Source organism: Heterodontus francisci, chromosome 39, assembly GCF_036365525.1.
Source record: "Heterodontus francisci isolate sHetFra1 chromosome 39, sHetFra1.hap1, whole genome shotgun sequence".
NCBI classification, from domain to species: Eukaryota; Metazoa; Chordata; class Chondrichthyes; order Heterodontiformes; family Heterodontidae; genus Heterodontus; species Heterodontus francisci.
In genome coordinates this window covers 42,573,810-42,599,566 of record NC_090409.1, presented here as the reverse complement: position 1 = coordinate 42,599,566, position 25,757 = coordinate 42,573,810, and the positions used below count along the sequence as shown (strand labels likewise).

The 25,757-nt window shown below is 49.8% G+C and overlaps 1 protein-coding gene across 9 annotated transcripts in view; it reads left to right on the top strand.

Moving 5' to 3' along the window:
• Positions 1–25,757, top strand: part of LOC137352797 (complement C1q-like protein 3) — a 241,811-nt gene that overhangs the window by 179,920 nt on the left and 36,134 nt on the right. For 5 of the 9 annotated variants that reach the window (XR_010969789.1, XM_068018632.1, XM_068018631.1 and 2 more), the window contains one exon: positions 1,736–5,194. Coding sequence is in view for 2 of the 9 variants with exons in the window: in XM_068018629.1 (XP_067874730.1) it covers positions 3,372–3,935 (564 nt within the window). In the remaining 7 variants the exon portion in view is untranslated. Of the gene's footprint in view, positions 1–1,735; positions 5,195–23,385; positions 25,494–25,757 lie in introns of those variants that run through there. The other 4 variants (XR_010969787.1, XR_010969788.1, XR_010969785.1 and 1 more) reach the window with 3 other exon arrangements.

Here is a 25,757-nt window from a genome sequence, read left to right as displayed (position 1 = left end):
TACTGACACACTCCTGGGGATATCCTCCCAATACTGACATACTCCTGGGGATACCCTCCTGATACTGACACACTCCTGGGGATACCCTCCTGATACTGACACACTCCTGGGGATATCCTCTCGATACTGACACACTCCTGGGGATATCCTCTCAATACTGACACACTCCTGGGGATACCCTCCTGATATTGACACACTCCTGGGGATATCCTCTCAATACTGACACACTCCTGGGGATACCCTCCTGATATTGACACACTCCTGGGGATATCCTCCCAATACTGACATACTCCTGGGGATACCCTCCTGATACTGACACACTCCTGGGGATATCCTCCCAATACTGACACACTCCTGGGGATACCCTCTCAATACTGACACACTCCTGGGGATACCCTCTCAATACTGACACACTCCTGGGGATATCCTCTCAATACTGACACACTCCTGGGGATATCCTCCCAATACTCACACACTCCTGGGGATACCCTCTCAATACTGACACACTCCTGGGGATATCCTCTCAATTCTGACACACTCCTGGGGATATCCTCTCAATACTGACACACTCCTGGGGATAACCTCTCAATACTGACACACTCCTGGGGATACCCTCTCAATACTGACACACTCCTGGGGATAACCTCTCAAAACTGACACACTCCTGGGGATACCCTCTCAATAGTGACACACTCCTGGGGATACCCTCTCAATACGGACACACTCCTGGGGATACCCTCTCAATACGGACACACTCCTGGGATATCCTCCCAATACTGACACACTCCTGGGTTACCCTCTCAATACTGACACACACCTGGGGATATCCTCTCAATACTGACACACTCCTGGGGATACCCTCTCAATACTGACACACTCCTGGGGATAGCCTGTCCGTACTGACACACTCCTGGGGTTACCCTCTCAATACTGACACACTCCTGGGGATATCCTCCCAATACTGACACACTCCTGGGGATATCCTCCCAATACTGACACACTCCTGGGGATACCCTCTCAATACTGACACACTCCTGGGGATAGCCTGTCCGTACTGACACACTCCTGGGGTTACCCTCTCAATACTGACACACTCCTGGGGATATCCTCTCACTACTGACACACTCCTGGGGATATCCTCCCAATACTGACACACTCCTGGGGATATCCTCCCACTACTGACACACTCCTGGGGATATCCTCCCACGACTGACACACTCTTGGGGATATCCTCTCACTACTGACACACTCCTGGGGATATCCTCCCTATACTGACACACTCCTGGCGATACTCTGTCCACAATGACATACTCCTGGGGATATCCTCTCAATAAGGACATACACCTGGGAATACCCTCTCAATACTGACACACTCCTGGGGATAGCCTGTCCGTACTGACACACTCCTGGGGATAGCCTGTCCGTACTGACACACTCCTGGGGATATCCTCCCAATACTGACACACTCCTGGGAATAGTCTCTCAATACTGACACACTCCTGGGGACATCCTCTCAATACTGACACACTCCAGGGGATATCCTCCTGATACTGACACACTCCTGGGGATATCCTCTCAATACTGACTCACTCCTGGGGATATCCTCTCAATACTGACACACTCCTGGGGATACCCTCCTGATACTGACACACTCCTGGGGATATCCTCTCAATACTGACCACATTCTGGGGATACCTTCCTCATGCTAACAGTCTCCTGTTTGTTCCCTCCACAGCTTGATGATGTGGTGATTCAGAAGGACTGCAAGGAAAGATGCATGTGTTCTGCGGTCGGGTTGGTTTGTGAAGAGATCTCCTGCACGACTGATGAAAAGTGTGGCATAAAGAATGGAGTCATGGGATGTTATAACAAAGGTACGACGCTGTAAATGGCATCGTGTATGTCAGAGGGAGGCAGAGAGAGCAGGGAGCTGGGATTTACAGTCCAAGGCCAGGGGGCGTGGTGTAACTTACATTAACCACATTTCATATCCCAGTGCAGTTACTGCATAGGGGGGTGCCCTCCCTCATGGTAAACGCCTTGGGTTTGGGGCTTGTCTCAGTTAGAGGGGTGCATGTGCGACCCTGGCCCATGAATGAGAATGGAGCCTGATTTTAATTCTGCTCTGAGAGTGATCAGCAGCCAAACAGTCAGAAAATCGAGGGTTCGTGCTCCCACTCCAGACAGGGTCAGTACTGAGGAACACAGAGATCTTGGAGACTTGGACAATTTTGACCTCTCATGCATCCCCTGATTTTCATCGCTCCACCATTGGCAGCCATGCCTTCAGCTGCCTGGGCCCTAAGCTCTGGAATTCTCTCCCTAAACCTCTCCACCTATCTCTCTCCTCCTTTAAGACGCTGCTTAAAACTGACCTCTCGGACCGAGCTTTTAGTTGTCTGTCCCTAATATCTACTGTTAAGGCCCAGGGTCAAATTTTGTCCGATTTACACTCCTGTGAGGCACCTTGGGATGTTTGTAACCAGGTGAAAGTTGCTTTATAAATGCACGCTGTTTCCTGGGAGTGTTTTTTGGGGACAGTGCAGAGGGAGTGTAACTCTGCATCTAACCCCCTTTTTTGATGTCGAGGGGGCCTTTCATACCAAAGTCCCCCTTTATATACATTTTATAAAAATAACTTCATTGAAAAAAATCGATAATTTAAACAAACTCAAATTAAAATGCCATTCTCGGTGTCCATGATGCACTCCAGTCCCTGCGGTGCCCACCGGTTGCGGAAGGCTTCGACGTACCGGCGGACACCACATGTTCCTTCTCCAGGGACACCCGGGCGTGAACGTAACCTCGGGGCAGGCAATCAGAGAGGACGGACCCCCCGACAGCCCGCAACCTGGACCTGTGAATTGCCACCTTGGCCAGGCCCAGGAGCAGACTGACGAGGAAATCCTCCTCCCGACCCACGCCCCTCCTCACCGGGTGCCCAAAGATCAGGAGCGTGGGGATGCAGTGCAGCCGGAACGTGAGGAGCAGCCCCTTCAAAATACTCAAAGAGGGGCTGCAACCTCGCACACTCCGTATAAACATGGAACATGGAACCAGGCCGCAGACTTAAAAGTCTATTGCACGGGCCTGCTCTGTGCAGCGCCCTCCACTCCAGGTCCCCAATGTAAAGGGGGAAGACTCCCGCGTAGAGAGACCTCCATCGGGGTTTCCCCTCGCCGCCAGATGGCAACGCGGACCGCCAGGGCGTGTCCGGCCGGCTGACGAGGGCGAGGAAGTGGAGAGTGTGCAGGAGAAGCCCGTACAGGAAACCCCTCCGCGCCGATTGGAATGGCACGGAGGGCATTTCCGAGAGGCCGCTCGGGTTGTGCGGGACCGGCTCCCGAGGAGGGTTTCGGGGTCTGGGTCCGATGAGCAGTTCCGTCCGAGCGGGGCTCAGATCGGCCGGGAGTGCTCTGCTCTTCCGAGCCCCCTCGCCACCCGCAGTGAGGGGCGTCCCGGGGGTTTCGGCTACTCCTCCGCCCGCCGGACCGTCCCCGCCAGGAGCTGCGTGTCGTCTTGAAGGCAGTGACACTGGCGGAAAAAATACGTCGCCAGTGCACACCATCTGGGAGGACGCTCGACGTATAGGTATCTCTGCAGGGTCCGAAGCCGGGAGTCGCAGCCTGGGTGCGGACGCACACCAGCGACTGGCCACCCTCCGCGTTCGGGAGACTCAAAACCGCGACAGAGACCAAGTGTTTCCTCTTGCCCCAGAAGAAATCGATGAGTTTCTTTTGGATCTTGGTGACAAATTCAGGGGGCGGGGCCAAAGTGACCAACCGGTACCACAACATGGAGGCCACCAGTTGGTTTATGACCAGCGCTCGGAAAGCACTCGGAGCAGTCCTGTCCAGCGCCCCAGCCGAGTGGTGTTTTTGGCCTCCAATTCCTGCCAGTTTGCCGGCCAGGCTTCCTCAGTGCGGCTAAGGTGAACTGCCAGATAGAGGAGGTGCATGGTGCTCCACGCAAAAGGTGTCAACTCTTCCGGCAGGGAGTCCACCCGCCACTGACCCACCAGGAGTCCGGAACATTTTTACCAATTGATCCTTGCGGAGGTCTGCTGGCAGTCGTGTATCCTCCACAAGTCAATGAGATTTGTGACTGAGAGGAGCACGTTGTCGGCGTAATCCGAGAGGACGACCCACATGGCCGGCTCACGCGGAGTCAACCTCCTGCGAAGCAGGCACAGGAAGGGCTCCACGCAGCTGGTATACAATTGGCCGGACATGGGGCATCCCTGACACATTCCTCTCCCAGAGCGTAGGGACGCCATCGAGGACCCATTATTAGATCTGTATTAGAGATACAGCACTGAAACAGAAACAGGCCCTTCGGCCCACCGAGTCTGTGCCGACCATCAACCACCCATTTATACTCATCTTACACTAATCCCATATTCCTACCACATCCCCATCTGTCCCTATATTTCCCTACCACCTACCTATACTAGTGACAATTTATAATGGCCAATTTACCTACCAACCTGCAAGTCTTTTGGCTTGTGGGAGGAAACCGGAGCACCCGGAGAAAACCCACGCAGACACAGGGAGAACTTGCAAACTCCACACAGACAGTACCCAGAATCGAACCCGGGTCCCTGGAGCTGTGAGGCTGCAGTGCTAACCACTGCGCCACTGTGCCGCCCTATCTTTGACCAGACGCTCTGCGGCGGCGTACTAAATTCAGAACCGGGCCTCAAAATGCCATCCGGGTCCGAAAGCGCGCAGAGTCCCGAAAAGGTATTCGTGAAGCACCCTATCGAACACCAGCTCCTGATCGAGAGAGAGAAAGGAACTGACAGACCAGTCCTCTGGGAAAGATGGATCAGGTCCCGGATCAGGTGGATGTTGTCCTGGATGGACCGGCCCGGGAAAGCAACATGTGTGCCAGCAAGGAGCCCAGGCGGGTAGACATAGCCCAGGCTAAGATTTGTAATCCGTGCTGAGGAGGGAGACTGGACGCCAATTCTCAAGCAGTTCTTAAAACCAGTAGTTTCAGATCAATGACATGGCCTAACTGCCACCTAAAATATGGTAATATAAAAGCAAAATACTGCAGATGCTGGAAATGTGAAATAAAAACAAGAAATGCTGGAAATACTCAACAGGTCTGGCAGCATCTGTGGAGATAGAAGCAGAGTTAACGTTTCGGGTCAGTGACCCGTATTGAGAACTTACAAATATTAGAAATGTAAAAGGTTATAAGCAAGTAAAGCAGGGTGGGGGTGGAGTGGTGGGGGGGGGGGGGTGTGCAAGAGAGAACAAAAGAGAAGCAAAATACTGCGGATGCTGGAAATCTGAAATAAAAACAAGAAATGCTGGAATGACTCAGCAGGTCTGGCAGCATCTGTGGAAAGAGAAGCAGAGTTAACGTTTCGGGTCAGTGACCCTTCTTCGGAACTGACAAATATTAGAAAAGTCACAGATTATAAGCAAGTGAGGTGGGGGTGGGGCAAGAGATAACAAAGGAGAAGGTGTAGATTGGACAAGGCCACATCGCTGACCAAAAGGTCATGGAACAAAGGCAAACAATATGTTAATGGTGTGTTGAAAGACAAAGCATGAGTACAGATTAGGTGTAAATACACTGAATATTGAACAGCAGCAAGTGCAAACCTGAAGAAAAACAGTGGGTAAGCAAACTGAACCAACTAAGATGAAATGAAATAAATGCAAAAAAAAGATGGTAAAAAATGTAAAAAAGAATGTAAAAAAAGGAAGAAAAAATAACTAAAAATGAAAGTAAAATGGGGGGCTGTCATGCTCTGAAATTATTGAACTCAATGTTCAGTCTGGCAGGCTGTAGTGTGCCTAATTGGTAGATGAGATGCTGTTCCTCGAGCTTGCGTTGATGTTCACTGGAACACTGCAGCAATCCCAGGACAGAGATGTGAGCATGAGAGCAGGGGGGAGTGTTGAAATGGCAAGCAACCGGAAGCTCAGGGTCCTGCTTGCGGACTGAGCGGAGATGTTCCGCAAAGCGGTCACCCAGTCTGCGCTTGGTCTCCCCAATGTAGAGGAGACCACACTGTGAGCAGCGAATACAGTATACTACATTGAAAGAAGTACAAGTAAATCGCTGCTTCACCTGAAAGGAGTGTTTGGGGCCTGGGATAGTGAGGAGAGAGGAGGTAAATGGGCAGGTATTACACCTCCTGCGATTGCAGGGGAAGGTGCCCTGGGACGGGGACGAGGTGGTGGGGGTAATGGAGGAGTGGACCAGGGTGTCGCGGAGGGAACGATCCCTTCGGAATGCTGACAGGGGAAGGGAGGGGAAGATGCGTTTGGTAGTGGCATCACGCTGGAGGTGGCGAAAATGGCGGAGGATGATCCTTTGGATATGGAGGCTGGTGGGATGAAAAGTGAGGACAAGGGGAACCCTGTCACGGTTCTGGGAGGGAGGGGAAGGGGTGAGTGTGGAGGTGCGGGGAATGGGTCGGACACGGTTGAGGGCCCCGTCAACCACAGTGGGGGGAAATCCTCGGTTGAGGAAAAGGAGGTCATATCAGAAGCGCCGTCATGGAAGGTAGCATCATCAAAGCAGATGCGTCGGAGACAGAGAAACTGGGAGAATGGAATGGAGTTCTTACAGGAGGTAGGGTATGAAGAAGTGTAGTCGAGGTAGCTGTGGGAGTCGGTAGGCTTATAATGGATATTGGTAGACAACCTATCCCCAGAGATGGAGACAGAGAAGTCGAGGAAGGGAAGGGAAGTGTCAGAGATGGACCATGTAAAGGTGAGAGAAGGGTGGAAATTGGAAGCAAAGTTGATCAACTTCCTCCGATAGCCCAACACCCCGATCGAAACCCCTTCCTACACTATACCAAAACCCATATCGACACCCCTTCATCCAATATCCCAAATACCCTATCGACACCCCTTTCTCCAATATCCCAATAACACCCATTGACACCCCTTCCTCCAATTCACAAATCCCCATCGACATCCCTTCCTCCAATATCCCAAAACCCCCCAACGACATCCCTTCCTCCAATATCCCAACACCCCTACCTCCAATACCCCAAATCCCCCTTCAACACCCATTCCTCCAATATTCCAAATACCCATCGACGCTCCCTCCTTCAATAGCCCAAATCCCCCATCGCCACCCCTTCCTCCAATACCCAAATACCCCCTCGACACCCCTTCCTCCAACATTCCAAACCCCCCTTCGACACTCCTTACTCCAAAAGCCCAAATTCCCCATCAACACCCCTAGCTCCAATACAAATCCCTCATCGACGCCCCTTCCTCCAATATGCCAAATCCCCAATCGACACCCCATTCCTCCAATATCCCAAATCTCCCATCGACGCCCATTCCTCCAATATCCCAAATCTCCCATCGACACCCCTTCCTCCAATAGCCCAAAGCCTCATCCACACTCCTTCTTCCAATACCCCGAATTCCCCATTGACACCCCTTCCTCCAATATCCCAAATCCCCAATCGACACCCCATTCCTCCAATATCCCAAATCTCCCATCGACACCCCTTCCTCCAATAGCCCAAAGCCTCATCCACGACCCTTCTTCCAATACCGCGAACTCCCCATTCACACCCCGTCCTCCAATATCCCAAATCCCCCATCGACACCCCTTCCTCCAATATCCCAAAGCCTCATCCACGACCCTTCTTCCAATACCGCGAACTCCCCATTCACACCCCGTCCTCCAATATCCCAAATCCCCCATCGACACCCCTTCCTCCAATATCCCAAATTCCCCCATCGACACTCCTTACTCCAATATCCCAACACCCCCATCAACACCCCTTCCTCCAATATCCAAAATCCCAATTGACAACACTTCCTCCAATATCCCAAATCTCCAAACGAAACCCCTTTCTCCAATAACCCAAATATCCCATCGACACCCCTTCCTCCAATATCCCAAATTCCCCCATCGACACCCTTCCTCCAATATCCCAGATACCCCATCAACACTCCTTACTCCAATATCCCAACACCCCCATCAACACCCCTTCCTCCAATATCCCAAATTCCCCCATCGACACCCTTCCTCCAATATCCCAAATACCCCATCGACACTCCTTACTCCAATATCCCAACACCCCCATCAACACCCCTATCTCCAATATCCCAAATCCACCATTGACACCCCTATCTCCAATATCCCAAAACGCCCATCGACACCCCTTCCTGCAATATCCCAAATCCCCCATTGGCACCCCTTCCTCCAATACCCCAAATCCCCCTTCGACACCCCATTCCATCAGTATCCCAGATCTCCCAACGACACTCCTTCCTCCAATAACCCAAAAGCCCCATTAGCACACCTTCCTCCAATATCCAAAATCCCCCATCGACCCTAATTCCACCAAGAGCCCAAATCCCCCATCGACACCCCTTCCTCCAATCCACACCCCCCGTCGACACCCCTTCATCCAGTATCCCAAATCCCCCATCGACAATCCTTCCTCGAATAGTCCAAATTTTCCTCCAATATCCCAAATCCCCCCTAGACATTCCTTCCGCCAATATCCCAAATCCCCCATCGACACTCCTTCCTCCAATATCCCAAATTTCCCATCGACACTCCTTCCTCTAATATCCCAAATCCCACATCAACAGCCCTTCCTCCAATATCCCAAATTTCCCATCAACACCCCTTCCTCCAATATCCCAAATCCCCCCTCGACACCCCTTCCTCCAATATCCCAAATACCCCATCGACACTCCTTTCACCAATACAAATCCCCCATCGACACCGTTTCCTCCAATATCCCAAATCCCCCATCGACACCCCTTCCTCCAATATCCCAAATTCCCCCATCGACACCCTTCCTCCAATATCCCAAATTCCCCCTCGACATACCTTCCTCCAATATCCCAAATCCGCCATCGACCCTAATTCCACCAAGAGCCCAAATCCCACATCGACACCCCTTCCTCGAATACAAATCCCCCGTCGACACCCCGACATCCATTATCCCAAATCCCCGTCGGCACCCTTCCTCCAGTATCCCAAATCCCAATTGACAACCCTTCCTCCAATATCCCAAATCCCCCATCGACACCCATTTCCTCCAATATCCCAAATCCCAATCGACACCCATTTCCTCCAATATCCCAAATCCCAATCGACAACCCTTCCTCCAGTGTCCCAAATACCTAATCGACACTCCTTCCTCCAATATCCCAAATACCCCATCGACACCCCTTCCTCCAATATCCCAAATTCCCCCATCGACACACTTCATCCAATACCCACAATCTCCCATCGACCCTAATTCCACCAAGAGCCCTAATCCCCCATCGACACCCCTTCCTCCAATACAAATCCCCCCCGACACCCCTTCCTCCAATATCCCAAATCCTCATCGACACCCCTTCCTCCAGTATCCCAAATCCCAATTGACACCCCTTCCTCCAATATCCCAAATCCCCCATCGACATCCATTTCCTCCATTATCCCAAATCCCAATTGACATCCCTTCCTCCAATGTCCCAAATACCTCATCGACACTCCTTCCTCCAACATCCCAAATACCCCATCAACACCCCTTCCTCCAATCTCCAATATCCCAATTGACACCCCTTCCTCCAATATCCAAAATCCCAATTGAAACACTTCCTCCAATATCCCAAATCCCCCATCGACACCCCTTCTTCCAATATCCAAAATACCCCATGGACACCCCTTCCTCCAATATCCCAAATCCCCCCATCGACACCTTCATCCAATATCGCAAATGCCCCATCAACACCCCTTCCTCCAATATCCCAAATCCCCCATTGACCCTAATTCCACCAAGAGCCCAAATCCCCCATCGACACCCCTTCCTCCAATATAAATCCCCCGTCGACACCCCTTCATCCAATATCCCAAATCCATGATCGGCACCCTTGCTCCAATATCCCAAATCCTCATCGAAACCCCTTCCTCCAGTATCCCAAATCCCAATTGACACCCCTTCCTCCAATATCCCAAATCCCCCATCGACATCCATTTCCTCCAATATCCCAAATCCCAATTGACATCCCTTCCTCCAATGTCCCAAATACCTCATCGACACTCCTTCCTCCAACATCCCAAATACCCCATCGACACTCCTTCCTCCAATAGCCCAAATCCCCCATCGACACGCCTTCCTCCAATATCCCAACACCCCCATCAACACCCCTTCCTCCAATCTCCAAAATCCGAATTGACACCCCTTCCTCCAATATCCAAAATCCCAATTGAAACACTTCCTCCAATATCCCAAATCCCGCATCGACACCCCTTCTTCCAATATCCAAAATACCCCATGGACACCCCTTCCTCCAATATCCCAAATCCCCCATCGACACCCCTTCCTCCAATATCCCAAATCCCCCATCGACACCCCTTTCTCCAATATCCAAAATACCCCATCGACACTCCTTCCTCCAATAGCCCATAGACCCCATTGACACCCCTTCCTCCAAAATCCAAAATACCCCATCGACTCTCCTTCCTCCAATATCCCAAAACCCCATCGACACCCCTTCCTCCAATATCCAAAATCCCAATCGACACCCCTTCCTCCAATTCGCAAATCACCCATCGACACCCCTTCCTCCAATAACGCAAATCCCCCATCGACACCCCTTCCTCCAATATCCCAAATCCCCTATCGACACCCCTTCCTCCAATATCCCAAATCCCCCATCGACACCCTTTCCTGCAATATCCCAAATCCCCATCGATACCCCTTCCTCCAATACCCCAAATCCCCCTTCGACACCCCATTCCATCAGTATCCCAGATCTCCCACCGACCCTCCTTTTTCCAATAGCCCAAAGCCTCATCCACGACCCTTCTTCCAATACCCTGAACTCCCCATTGACACCCCGTCCTCCAATATCCCAAATCCCCCATCGACACCCTTTCCTCCAATATCCCAAATTCCCCCATCAACACCCCTTCCTCCAATACCCAAATACCCCCTCGACACCCCTTCCTCCAACATTCCAAACCCCCCTTCGACACTCCTTACTCCAAAAGCCCAAATTCCCCATCAACACCCCTAGCTCCAATACAAATCCCTCATCGACACCCCTTCCTCCAATATCCCAAATCCCCAATCGACACCCCATTCCTCCAATATCCCAAATCTCCCATCGACGCCCATTCCTCCAATATCCCAAATCTCCCATCGACACCCCTTCCTCCAATAGCCCAAAGCCTCATCCACACTCCTTCTTCCAATACCCCGAATTCCCCATTGACACCCCTTCCTCCAATATCCCAAATCCCCAATCGACACCCCATTCCTCCAATATCCCAAATCTCCCATCGACACCCCTTCCTCCAATAGCCCAAAGCCTCATCCACGACCCTTCTTCCAATACCGCGAACTCCCCATTCACACCCCGTCCTCCAATATCCCAAATCCCCCATCGACACCCCTTCCTCCAATATCCCAAATTCCCCCATCGACACTCCTTACTCCAATATCCCAACACCCCCATCAACACCCCTTCCTCCAATATCCAAAATCCCAATTGACAACACTTCCTCCAATATCCCAAATCTCCAAACGAAACCCCTTTCTCCAATAACCCAAATATCCCATCGACACCCCTTCCTCCAATATCCCAAATTCCCCCATCGACACCCTTCCTCCAATATCCCAAATACCCCATCGACACTCCTTACTCCAATATCCCAACACCCCCATCAACACCCCTTCCTCCAATATCCCAAATTCCCCCATCAACACCCCTTCCTCCAATATCCAAAATCCCAATTGACAACACTTCCTCCAATATCCCAAATCCCCCATTGACACCCCTATCTCCAATATCCCAAAACGCCCATCGACACCCCTTCCTGCAATATCCCAAATCCCCTTTCGACACCCTGTCCTCCAATATGCCAAATCCCCCATCTACAGCCCTTCCTCCAATATCCCAAATCCACCATTGACACCCCTATCTCCAATATCCCAAATCCACCATTGACACCCCTACCTCCAATATCCCAAAACGCCCATCGAAACCCCTTCCTGCAATATCCCAAATCCCCCATTGACACCCCTTCCTCCAAATCCCCCATTGACACCCCTTCCTCCAATACCCCAAATCCCCCTTCGACACCCCATTCCCGGCTCATTTCCCGGCGGAGCAGCAGGAGAAGGTAGCGACTCTTCGGTGGGTGAGTGAAGGCATCAGGAGCTGTGTTTTAAAAGTAAGTACTTACTGTTTTACTTACTGTTTTCCTTGTCTTTGAGTTTCTTTTGGCACCGGAGGAACCGGAAGCTGGTCGGCAGCGAGGACTCCTGGGTAGGTATTTTCCTTAAAGGTGCGGAGCTCCGTGGACTCGGCCTCATTTCCCGGCGGAGCAGCAGGAGAAGGTAGCGACTCTTCGGTGGGTGAGTGAAGGCATCAGGAGCTGTGTTTTAAAAGTAAGTACTTACTGTTTTACTTACTGTTTTCCTTGTCTTTGAGTTTCTTTTGGCACCGGACACTCCTTACTCCAATATCCCAACACCCCCATCAACACCCCTTCCTCCAATATCCCAAATTCCCCCATCAACACCCCTTCCTCCAATATCCAAAATCCCAATTGACAACACTTCCTCCAATATCCCAAATCCCCCATTGACACCCCTATCTCCAATATCCCAAAACGCCCATCGACACCCCTTCCTGCAATATCCCAAATCCCCTTTCGACACCCTGTCCTCCAATATGCCAAATCCCCCATCTACAGCCCTTCCTCCAATATCCCAAATCCACCATTGACACCCCTATCTCCAATATCCCAAATCCACCATTGACACCCCTACCTCCAATATCCCAAAACGCCCATCGAAACCCCTTCCTGCAATATCCCAAATCCCCCATTGACACCCCTTCCTCCAAATCCCCCATTGACACCCCTTCCTCCAATACCCCAAATCCCCCTTCGACACCCCATTCCCGGCTCATTTCCCGGCGGAGCAGCAGGAGAAGGTAGCGACTCTTCGGTGGGTGAGTGAAGGCATCAGGAGCTGTGTTTTAAAAGTAAGTACTTACTGTTTTACTTACTGTTTTCCTTGTCTTTGAGTTTCTTTTGGCACCGGAGGAACCGGAAGCTGGTCGGCAGCGAGGACTCCTGGGTAGGTATTTTCCTTAAAGGTGCGGAGCTCCGTGGACTCGGCCTCATTTCCCGGCGGAGCAGCAGGAGAAGGTAGCGACTCTTCGGTGGGTGAGTGAAGGCATCAGGAGCTGTGTTTTAAAAGTAAGTACTTACTGTTTTACTTACTGTTTTCCTTGTCTTTGAGTTTCTTTTGGCACCGGAGGAACCGGAAGCTGGTCGGCAGCGAGGACTCCTGGGTAGGTATTTTCCTTAAAGGTGCGGAGCTGAGTAAATCCGAGCCACTACACATGTAGTGTCTCCCACCCATCCTCCTCCTCTAACCTAATAATAAGACCCTTTTTACCCTCCTCCTCTAACCAAAAAGGACTGAGCAGGTAAGCTATTTACTGTTTTTGTTAATATCTATAGTTGTACTTAACTAAGGGGTAATTGAATAAAAGAAATGGCAGCCAGTGTAGTGTATTGCTCCTCCTGCAGAATGTTCGAGGTGAGGGGAACCTCCGGTGGCCCTGCCGACTTCACCTGCTGGAAGTGCATCCGTCTCCAGCTCCTATCAGACCGTGTTAGGGAATTGGAGCTGGAGCTGGATGAACTGAGGATCATTCGGGAAGCTGAGGGGTTGATAGATAGAAGCTACACGGAGGTCGTTACTCCACAAATCAAAGGCAGCTGGGTAACAGTTAGAGGTGGGAAGAGGTCAGTGCAGGGATCTCCTGTGGTCGTTCCCCTCAACAACAAGTATACAGTTTTAGATACTGTTGGGGGGGACGGCCTATCGGGGGCAGGCTGCAGTGACCGGGCCTCTGGCACGGGGTCCTGCACTGTGGCTCAGAAGGGAAGGAGGGAGAATGGGAGAGCACTAGTCATCGGGGACTCGATGGTGAGGAGTACGGACAGGCGGTTCTGTGGGCGCAGGCGAGACGCACGGATGGTTTGTTGCCTCCCTGGTGCCAGGGTCCGTGATGTTTGTGATCGCGTCTTCAGGATCCTTAAAGGGGAGGGGGAGCAGCCAGAGGTCGTGGTGCACATTGGCACCAACGACGTAGGAAGGAAGGGTGGCACAGATGTTAGAAGTGAGTTTAGGGAGTTAGGCTGGAAGCTGAAAGCTCGGACGGACAGAGTTGTTATCTCTGGTTTGTTGCCGGCGCCACGTGATAGTGAGGCTAGGAATAGGGAGAGAGCACAGCTGAACACGTGGCTGCAGGAATGGTGTAGGAGGGAGGGCTTCCAGTTCTTGGATAATTGGACTGCATTCTGGGGAAGATGGGACCTGTTCAAACAGGACGGGCTGCATCTGAACCAGAGGGGCACCAATATCCTGGGAGGGAGGTTTGCTAGTACTGTTCGGGAGGGTTTAAACTAGTTTGGGAGGGGGATGGGAACCGGATTTGTAATCCAGGGACCAGTGGGTCCACTCAGAAAGACAAAGAGTGTAGTGAGGTATTGGGGAAGGTAGCACTGTCACAGAGGACAGATGGGCACGGAGAAGGGTTAAAGTGCGTGTACTTCAACGCAAGAAGCATCAGGAATAAGGTGAGTGAATTGAAGGCGTGGATGGGCACTTGGGACTACGATGTTGTGGCCATCACTGAAACGTGGATAGGTGAGGGGGAGGAATGGTTTTTGGAGGTACCTGGTTATAGATGTTTTCATAAGATTAGGAATGGTGGTAAAAGAGGTGGGGGGGTGGCATTGTTAGTTAGAAATAGTGTAACAACTGCTGAAAGAATTTTCGAGGAGGATCTGCCGACTGAGGCACTGTGGGTTGAGGTCAGGAACAGGAAAGGAGCAGTCACCTTGATGGGAGTTTTCTATAGGCCCCCCAATAGCAGCAGGGAGGTGGAAGAGCAGATTGGGAAACAGATTTTGGAAAGGAGCAGAAGTCACAGGGTAGTAATTATGGGGGATTTCAACTTCCCAAATATTGATTGGCAACTCTTTAGATCGAATAGTTTGGATGGGGTAGTGTTTGTGCAGTATGTCCAGGAAGCTTTTCTGACTCAGTATGTAGACTGCCCGACCAGAGGGGAGGCAATATTGGATTTGGTACTAGGTAATGAACCAGGGCAAGTGATAGAGCTGTTGGTGGGCGAGCACTTTGGAGATAGTGATCACAATTCTGTAGCATTCACTGTGGTAATGGAGAGGGATAGGTATGTGCAACAGGGCAAGGTTTACAATTGGGGGAAGGGTAGATATGATGCTGTCAGGCAGGAACTGAGGAGCATAAGTTGGGAGCATATGCTGGCAGGGAAGGGCACGGTCGAAATGTGGAACTTTTTCAAGGAGCAGATAGTAGGGGCCATTGATAAGCATGTCCCTGTTAGACAGGGAAGGGATGGTCATGTGAGGGAACCGTGGTTGACAAGAGAGGTTGAGAGTCTTGTTAGGAAGAAGAAGGATGCGTATATAAAGTTGAGGAAAAAGGGCACAGGCATAGCTCTGGAGGGATACAAGATGGCCAGGAAGGATCTGAAGAAAGGGATTAGGAGAGCTAAGAGAGGGCATGAAAAATGCTTGGCGGGTAGGATAAAAGAAAACCCCAAGGCCTTTTACGCGTATGTCAGAAATATGAGGATGACTAGGGGGACCGTAGGTCCGGTCAAGGACAATAGCGGGAGACTGTGTGTTGAGCCGGAAGAGATAAGTGAGGTTTTGAATGAGTACTTCTCTTCGGTATTTACAAATGAGAAGGGGTGTATTACTGAAGAGGACGGTGGGAAGCAGACTGGTAAGCTCGAGGAAGTGCTCGTTAGGAGGGAAGATGTGTTGGGGTTTTTGAATAACTTGAAGATAGACAAGTCTCCCGGGCCTGACGGGGTATATCCAAGGATGTTATGGGAAGCAAGGGATGAAATTGCAGAGCCGCTGGCAATGATCTTTTCATCTTCTCTGCTGACGGGGGTGGTACCAGGTGATTGGAGGGTGGCAAATGTTGTGCCCCTGTTCAAGAAAGGGAATAGGAACAACCCTGGGAATTACAGGCCAGTTAGTCTTACTTCGGTGGTAGGCAAGTTGATGGAAAAGGTGCTGAGGGATAGGATTTCTGAGCATCTGGAAAGACACTGCTTGATTCGGGACAGTCAGCACGGTTTTGTGAGGGGTAGGTCTTGCCTCACAAGCCTGATTGAATTCTTTGAGCAGGTGACCAAGCAAGTGGATGAGGGTAAACCAGTGGATGTGGTGTACATGGATTTTAGTAAGGCATTTGATAAGGTCCCCCATGGTAGACTTATGGAGAAAGTCAGGAGGCATGGGATAGTGGGGAATGTGGCCAGTTGGATTAAGAATTGGCTAACTGATAGAAGGCAGAGAGTGGTCTTAGATGGTAAATACTCAGCCTGGAGCCCAGTTACCAGTGGCGTGCCGCAGGGATCAGTTCTGGGTCCTCTCCTGTTTGTGATTTTTATTAACGACTTGGATGAGGAAGTCGAAGGGTGGGTCAGTAAATTTGCAGATGATACAAAGGTTGGTGGAGTTGTGGATACCGAGGAGGGCTATTGTCGTCTGCAAAGGGACTTGGATAGATTGCAGTGTTGGGCTGAAAAGTGGCAGATGGAGTTTAACCCTGAAAAGTGTGAGGTCGTCCATTTTGGAAGGACAAACATGAATGCAAAATACTGGGTTAACGGTAGGGTTCTTGGGCATGTGGAGGAGCAGAGAGACCTTGGGGTCTATGTGCATAGATCATTGAAAGTTGCAACTCAAGTGGATAGGGCTGTGAAGAAGGCATATGGGGTGTTAGCGTTCATTAGCAGAGGGATTGAATTTAAGAGCCGTGAGGTGATGATGCAGCTGTACAGGACCTTGGTAAGGCCTCATTTGGAGTACTGTGTGCAGTTCTGGTCGCCTCATTTTAGGAAGGATGTGGAAGCCTTGGAGAGGGTGCAGAGGAGATTTACCAGGATGTTGCCTGGAATGGAGAATAAGTCTTACGAGGAAAGGCTGAACATTCTAGGCCTCTTCTCATTAGAAAGGAGAAGGATGAGGGGTGACATGATAGAGGTTTATAAGATGATCAGGGGAATAGATAGGGTAGACAGTCAGAAACTTTTTCCCCGGGTGGAGCAAAGCGTTACAAGGGGTCATAAATTTAAGGTGAAGGGTGGGAGATATAAGGGGGATGTCAGGGGAAGGTTCTTTACCCAGAGAGTGGTCGAGGCATGGAATGCCTTGCCCGGGGAAGTTGTTGAGTCAGAAACTTTAGGGACTTTCAAAAGGCTTTTGGATAGGTATATGGATAAAGGAGAATGATGGGGTATAGATTAAATTGTCCTTGACAGAGGACAAAGGATCGGCACAACATTGTGGGCCGAAGGGCCTGTTCTGTGCTGTATGTTCTATGTTCTATGTTCTATGACACCCCATTCCATCAGTATCCCAGATCTCCCAACGACACTCCTTCCTCCAATAACCCAAAAGCCCCATTAGCACACCTTCCTCCAATATCCAAAATCCCCCATCGACCCTAATTCCACCAAGAGCCCAAATCCCCCATCGACACCCCTTCCTCGAATACAAATCCCCCGTCGACACCCCGACATCCATTATCCCAAATCCCCCATCGACACCCCTTCCTCCAATATCCCAAATTTCCCATCAACACCCCTTCCTCCAATATCCCAAATCCCCCCTCGACACCCCTTCCTCCAATATCCAAAATCCCCCATCGACCCTAATTCCACCAAGAGCCCAAATCCCCCATCGACACCCCTTCCTCCAATCCACACCCCCCGTCGACACCCCTTCATCCAGTATCCCAAATCCCCCATCGACAATCCTTCCTCGAATAGCCCAAATTTTCCTCCAATATCCCAAATCCCCCCTAGACATTCCTTCCGCCAATATCCCAAATCCCCCATCGACACTCCTTCCTCCAATATCCCAAATTTCCCATCGACACTCCTTCCTCTAATATCCCAAATCCCACATCAACAGCCCTTCCTCCAATATCCCAAATTTCCCATCAACACCCCTTCCTCCAATATCCCAAATCCCCCCTCGACACCCCTTCCTCCAATATCCCAAATACCCCATCGACACTCCTTTCACCAATACAAATCCCCCATCGACACCGTTTCCTCCAATATCCCAAATCCCCCATCGACACCCCTTCCTCCAATATCCCAAATTCCCCCATCGACACCCTTCCTCCAATATCCCAAATTCCCCCTCGACATACCTTCCTCCAATATCCCAAATCCGCCATCGACCCTAATTCCACCAAGAGCCCAAATCCCACATCGACACCCCTTCCTCGAATACAAATCCCCCGTCGACACCCCGACATCCATTATCCCAAATCCCCGTCGGCACCCTTCCTCCAGTATCCCAAATCCCAATTGACAACCCTTCCTCCAATATCCCAAATCCCCCATCGACACCCATTTCCTCCAATATCCCAAATCCCAATCGACACCCATTTCCTCCAATATCCCAAATCCCAATCGACAACCCTTCCTCCAATGTCCCAAATACCTAATCGACACTCCTTCCTCCAATATCCCAAATACCCCATCGACACCCCTTCCTCCAATATCCCAAATTCCCCCATCGACACTCTTCATCCAATATCCACAATCTCCCATCGACCCTAATTCCACCAAGAGCCCTAATCCCCCATCGACACCCCTTCCTCCAATACAAATCCCCCCCGACACCCCTTCCTCCAATATCCCAAATCCTCATCGACACCCCTTCCTCCAGTATCCCAAATCCCAATTGACACCCCTTCCTCCAATATCCCAAATCCCCCATCGACATCCATTTCCTCCATTATCCCAAATCCCAATTGACATCCCTTCCTCCAATGTCCCAAATACCTCATCGACACTCCTTCCTCCAACATCCCAAATACCCCATCAACACCCCTTCCTCCAATCTCCAATATCCCAATTGACACCCCTTCCTCCAATATCCAAAATCCCAATTGAAACACTTCCTCCAATATCCCAAATCCCCCATCGACACCCCTTCTTCCAATATCCAAAATACCCCATGGACACCCCTTCCTCCAATATCCCAAATCCCCCCATCGACACCTTCATCCAATATCGCAAATGCCCCATCAACACCCCTTCCTCCAATATCCCAAATCCCCCATTGACCCTAATTCCACCAAGAGCCCAAATCCCCCATCGACACCCCTTCCTCCAATATAAATCCCCCGTCGACACCCCTTCATCCAATATCCCAAATCCATGATCGGCACCCTTGCTCCAATATCCCAAATCCTCATCGAAACCCCTTCCTCCAGTATCCCAAATCCCAATTGACACCCCTTCCTCCAATATCCCAAATCCCCCATCGACATCCATTTCCTCCAATATCCCAAATCCCAATTGACATCCCTTCCTCCAATGTCCCAAATACCTCATCGACACTCCTTCCTCCAACATCCCAAATACCCCATCGACACTCCTTCCTCCAATAGCCCAAATCCCCCATCGACACGCCTTCCTCCAATATCCCAACACCCCCATCAACACCCCTTCCTCCAATCTCCAAAATCCGAATTGACACCCCTTCCTCCAATATCCAAAATCCCAATTGAAACACTTCCTCCAATATCCCAAATCCCGCATCGACACCCCTTCTTCCAATATCCAAAATACCCCATGGACACCCCTTCCTCCAATATCCCAAATCCCCCATCGACACCCTTCCTCCAATATCCCAAATCCCCCATCGACACCCCTTTCTCCAATATCCAAAATACCCCATCGACACTCCTTCCTCCAATAGCCCATAGACCCCATTGACACCCCTTCCTCCAAAATCCAAAATACCCCATCGACTCTCCTTCCTCCAATATCCCAAAACCCCATCGACACCCCTTCCTCCAATATCCAAAATCCCAATCGACACCCCTTCCTCCAATTCGCAAATCACCCATCGACACCCCTTCCTCCAATAACGCAAATCCCCCATCGACACCCCTTCCTCCAATATCCCAAATCCCCTATCGACACCCCTTCCTCCAATATCCCAAATCCCCCATCGACACCCTTTCCTGCAATATCCCAAATCCCCATCGATACCCCTTCCTCCAATACCCCAAATCCCCCTTCGACACCCCATTCCATCAGTATCCCAGATCTCCCACCGACCCTCCTTTTTCCAATAGCCCAAAGCCTCATCCACGACCCTTCTTCCAATACCCTGAATTCCCCATTGACACCCCGTCCTCCAATATCCCAAATCCCCCATCGACACCCTTTCCTCCAATATCCCAAATTCCCCCATCAACACCCCTTCCTCCAATATCCCAAATCCCCCATCGACTCTAATTCCACCAAGAGCCCAAATCCCCCATCGACACCCCTTCCTCCAATATCCCAAATTCCCCATCGACAATCCTTCCTCAAATAGCCCAAATCTCCCATCAACACCTCTTCCTCCAATATCCCAAATCCCCCCTAGACACTCCTTCCTCCAATATCCCAAATCCCCCCTAGACACTCCTTCCTCCAATATCCCAAATCCCCCCTAGACACTCCTTCCTCCAATATCCCAAATTCCCCATCGACATTCCTTCTTCCAATATCCCAAATCCCCCATCGACACTCCTTCCTCCAATATCCCAAATTTCCCATCGACACTCCTTCCTCTAATATCCCAAATCCCACATCAACAGCCCTTCCTCCAATATCCAAATTTGCCCATCGACACTCCTTCCTCCAATATCCCAAATCCCCCCTCGCCACCCTTCCTCCAATATCCCAAATCCCCCTTCGACACCCCTTCCTCCAATATCCCAAATCCCCCATCGACACCCCTTCCTCCAATATCCCAAATCCCCCATTGACACTCCTTCCTCCAATATCCCAAATCACCCCTCGCCACCCTTCCTCCAATATCCCAAATCCCCAATCGACACTCCTTCCTCCAATTCGCAAATCACCCATCGACACCCCTTCCTCCAATAACGCAAATCCCCCATCGACACCCCTTCCTCCAATATCCCAAATCCCCCATCGACACCAACTTCCTCCAACATCCCAAATCCCAATTGACAACCCTTCCTCCAATATCCCAAATCCCCCATCGACACCCCTTCCTCCAATATCCCAAATCCCCCATCGACACCCCTTTCTCCAATATCCAAAATACCCCATCGACACGCCTTCCTCCAATAGCCCATAGACCCCATTGACACCCCTTCCTCCAATTTCCAAAATACCCCATCGACTCTCCTTCCTCCAATATCCCAAATCTCCCATCGACACCCCTTCCTCCAATAACGCAAAACCCCCATCGACACCTCTTCCTCCAATATCCCAAATCCCCGATCGACACCCCTTCCTCCAATATCCCAAATCCCCGATCGACACCCCTTCCTCCAATATCCCAAATCCCCCATCGACACCCCTTCCTCCAATATCCCAAATCCCCCATCGACACCCTTTCCTGCAATATCCCAAATCCCCCATCGACACCCTTTCCTGCAATATCCCAAATCCCCCATCGACACCCTTTCCTCCAATATCCCAAATCCCCCATCGACACCCCTTTCTCCAATATCCAAAATACCCCATCGACACCCTTTCCTGCAATATCCCAAATCCCCCATCGACACCCTTTCCTGCAATATCCCAAATCCCCCATCGACACCCTTTCCTGCAATATCCCAAATCCCCCATCGACACCCCTTTCTCCAATATCCAAAATACCCCATCGACACGCCTTCCTCCAATAGCCCATAGACCCCATTGACACCCCTTCCTCCAATATCCAAAATACCCCATCGACTCTCCTTCCTCCAATTCGCAAATCACCCATCGACACCCCTTTCTCCAATAACGCAAAACCCCCATCGACACCTCTTCCTCCAATATCCCAAATCCCCGATCGACACCCCTTCCTCCAATATCCGAAATCCCCCATCGACACCCCTTCCTCCAATATCCCAAATCCCCCATCGACACCCTTTCCTGCAATATCCCAAATCCCCATCGATACCCCTTCCTCCAATACCCCAAATCCCCCTTCGACACCCCATTCCATCAGTATCCCAGATCTCCCAACGACCCTCCTTCTTCCAATAGCCCAAAGCCTCATCCACGACCCTTCTTCCAATACCCTGAACTCCCCATTGACACCCCGTCCTCCAATATCCCAAATCCCCCATCGACACCCCTTCATCCAATATCTCAACATCTCCATCGACACCCCTTTCTCCAATATCCAAAATACCCCATCGACTCTCCTTCCTCCAATATCCCAAATCTCCCATCGACACCCCTTCCTCCAATATCCAAAATCCCAATCGACACCCCTTCCTCCAATATCCAAAATCCCAATCGACTCTCCTTCCTCCAATATCCCAAATCTCCCATCGACACCCCTTCCTCCAATATCCAAAATCCCAGTCGACACCCCTTCCTCCAATATCCAAAATCCCAATCGACTCTCCTTCCTCCAATATCCCAAATCTCCCATCGACACCCCTTCCTCCAATATCCAAAATCCCAATTGACAACCCTTCCTCCAATATCCCACATCCCCCATCGACACCCCTTCCTCCAATATGCAAACACCCCCACGTACATCCCTTTCTCCAGTATCCCAAATCTCCCATCGATAGCACTTACTCCAGTATCCCAACATCCCCATCGACACCCATTCCTCCAATATCTCAACATCCCCATCGACACCCATTCCTCCAATATCTCAACATCCCCATCGACACCCATTCCTCCAATATCCCAATTCCCCCATCAACACCCCTTCCTCCAATATCCCAATTCCCCCATCGGCACCCCTTTCTCCAATATCCCAATTCCCCCATCGGCTCCCCTTCCTCCAATATCCCAAATCCCCCTTCGACACCCCTTCCTCCAATATCCCAAATCCCCCATCTAGAGCCCTCCCTTCTATACACCTACTTCCTCAAGATCCCTCTTTCCAATACTACAACTCCCTCGTAAAGACCGCCCTGTCATAGCCCAACTCTTTCCCCCCGATCAGCACTGTCTAATCCAACCTCCATCATTCCCCACACACGTTCACATTTCACTCAGTAGAATCCCACTCACATCCTGTCCCATTTAATATCCCACCCAGTCTAATTCTCCTCTTATCTCACTCCCCCTACCCTTTCCTATCCCATCCAATTTAATCCCTCTCCCCCTCACTCCCTGCATCCTTCAATATCTACCCTGTCTTATTTGCCCTCTGTGTACCTTAGTGCTGTGTGATATTTCTCTGTCAATTTAAAACACTGTTCAAGTAATGCAATAATCTCATTTTATTTGATATGAAGTGTACAGTAAATTAACCCCACTCCCTCTTCGCTTTACAAAATCCTTTCAGTTCGATTTACTTGTCTAATTCGAAAAATATTCATTGTCGGCACAGAATTGGAATGACTTGCAACGAGGCAGACAGCGTTGCATCTTCAGCAATCTGATGACCCGAGACTGGATGATATTTCTTAAATTAAGGTGGAGGTAGAGGATCTGGATCGGCGCAGGCTTGGAGGGCCGAAGGGCCTGTTCCTGTGCTGTCATTTTCTTTGTTCTTTGTTCTTTGTTCTAAACTGTAAATGTAAAAAAAAAAGGGTTGGAATTGTAAAATTGTTAGAGAAGGCTGTGGGGTGACCTGATTGAGGGCTTTTAAAATCATAAAGGGGATTAATAGGGTAGACGTAGAGACAAAGTTTTCACTTGTGGACACGACCACAACTAGGGGCCATCAATGTAAGGCAGTCACTGATACAATAATTTGATTATTCTCTGTACCTCTCCATGACATTTAATGATCTTTGTACCTGGATCCCCCAAGACTTTGGACCTTCACTCTTTCTAGCTTTTCATCATTTAGAAAGGTCCCTGTTTGATCCTCTTTAGATCCAAGTGGACGACCTCATGTTTGCTGACATTGAAATCCACTAGGTGGGACTGTACTAGTACATGCGCAAATGCAGCCTATTCCACTGAAACGTTACTGTCTGCAATGATCAGGCAGCTGCCAGGATTAAAGAGGGCACTGCTCAATTAATCACAGAAAACCAACTTCAACCCATGCCACCACACAATGGACACGTTTGATACACGGAGCACACTGCACTGTTTAAAGTCTCATCAGAGGACAGCATCTCTGACAGTGCTGCACGCCCTCCATAATTGTGTGAAGTTTCAGTGCCATCCTGCTCTCTGGCCGCTCACTGCCCACTTCCCCCCACCTCTCTCTCCGGCCGCTCATTCTCCACTTCCCACCAGCCTGCTCTCCGGCTGCTCACTCCCCGCTTCCCCCTATCCTGCTCTCCGGCCTCTCACTCCTCGCTTCCCCACTAGTCACAGCCTGCCAACGGGAGAATGACCCGTTTATTCCTACTCTCTGTTTTCTGTCTGTTAACCAATCCTTAATCCATGTTACCTCCTCTCCCATGTGCTTTAATTTTACTAACCAACCTCCTGTGGGGGACTTTATCAAAAGCCTTCTGAAAATCCAAGTATACCACATCCACCGACTCCCCTTTATCAATTCTGTTGGTAACATCCTCAAAAATCTCCAACAGTTTCATCAAACATGATTTCCCATTCATAAATCCATGTTGACTCTGCCCAATCAGATCATTATTATCCAAGTGCCCATTTATCACTTTAGAATAGATTCCAGCATTTTCCCAATGACTGATGTAAGGCTAACAGGTCTGTAATTCCCTGTTTTCTCTCTCCCTCCCTTCTTAAATAGTGGGGTGACATTTGCGACCTTCCAATCTGCAGGAACCATTCCAGAATCTATAGAATTTGGGAAGATGATCACCAATGTATCCACTATCTCCATAGCTACCTCTTTCAACACTCTGGGATGTAGAATATCAGGTCCTGGGGACTTATCAACCTTCAGTCCCATTAATTTCTCCAATACAACCTTCTTACTAATACTAATTTCCTTCAATTCCTCATTCTCCTGAATCTCTCATTCTGGAAGATTTCTTGTATCTTCCTCAGTGAAGACAAACACAAAGTAATCATTTAGCTTCTCTCATTTCTCTATTGCCCATTATAAATTCTCCTGACTCTTCCTGTAATGGACCCACATTTGTCTTAGCTAAACGTTTCCTTTTTAGGTACCTATAGAAGCTTTTGCAGTCCGTTTTATGTTTTTTGCTAGTTTACATTCATATTCTATTCTCCCTTTCTTTATCAGTTTCTTGGTCCTCCTTTGCTGTATTCTAAAATCCTCCCAATCTTCAGGTTTACTCTATTTCTGGCAACTTTATAGAACTTTTCTTTTAATCTTCGACAATCCCTAACTTCCATTGTTATCCAGGGTTGACTTCCTTTACGTCTGGGGGTTTTGTGCCTTGAAAGAATGTATAGTTGCTGTAAACTATGTAATATTTCTTTAAAGACTATCCATTGCCTATGCACTGCCATACATTTTAATGTATTTTCCCAATCCACCTCAGCCAATTTGCCCCTCATACCTTCATAATTTCCTTTGATCAAATTTAACACCCGGGCTTCAGATTGAACTACCTCACTTTCAAACATAATGTAAAATTCTATCATATTATGGTCATTCATTCCTAAAGATTCCTTTATAACAAGATTATAATTGACCCTTTCTCATTACATAATACTAGATCTAAAATAGCCTTTTTTCTAGTCAGTTCCTCAACATACTGCTCTGGAAAACCCAAGCACACTCCAGAAACGCGTCATTCACAGCATTAG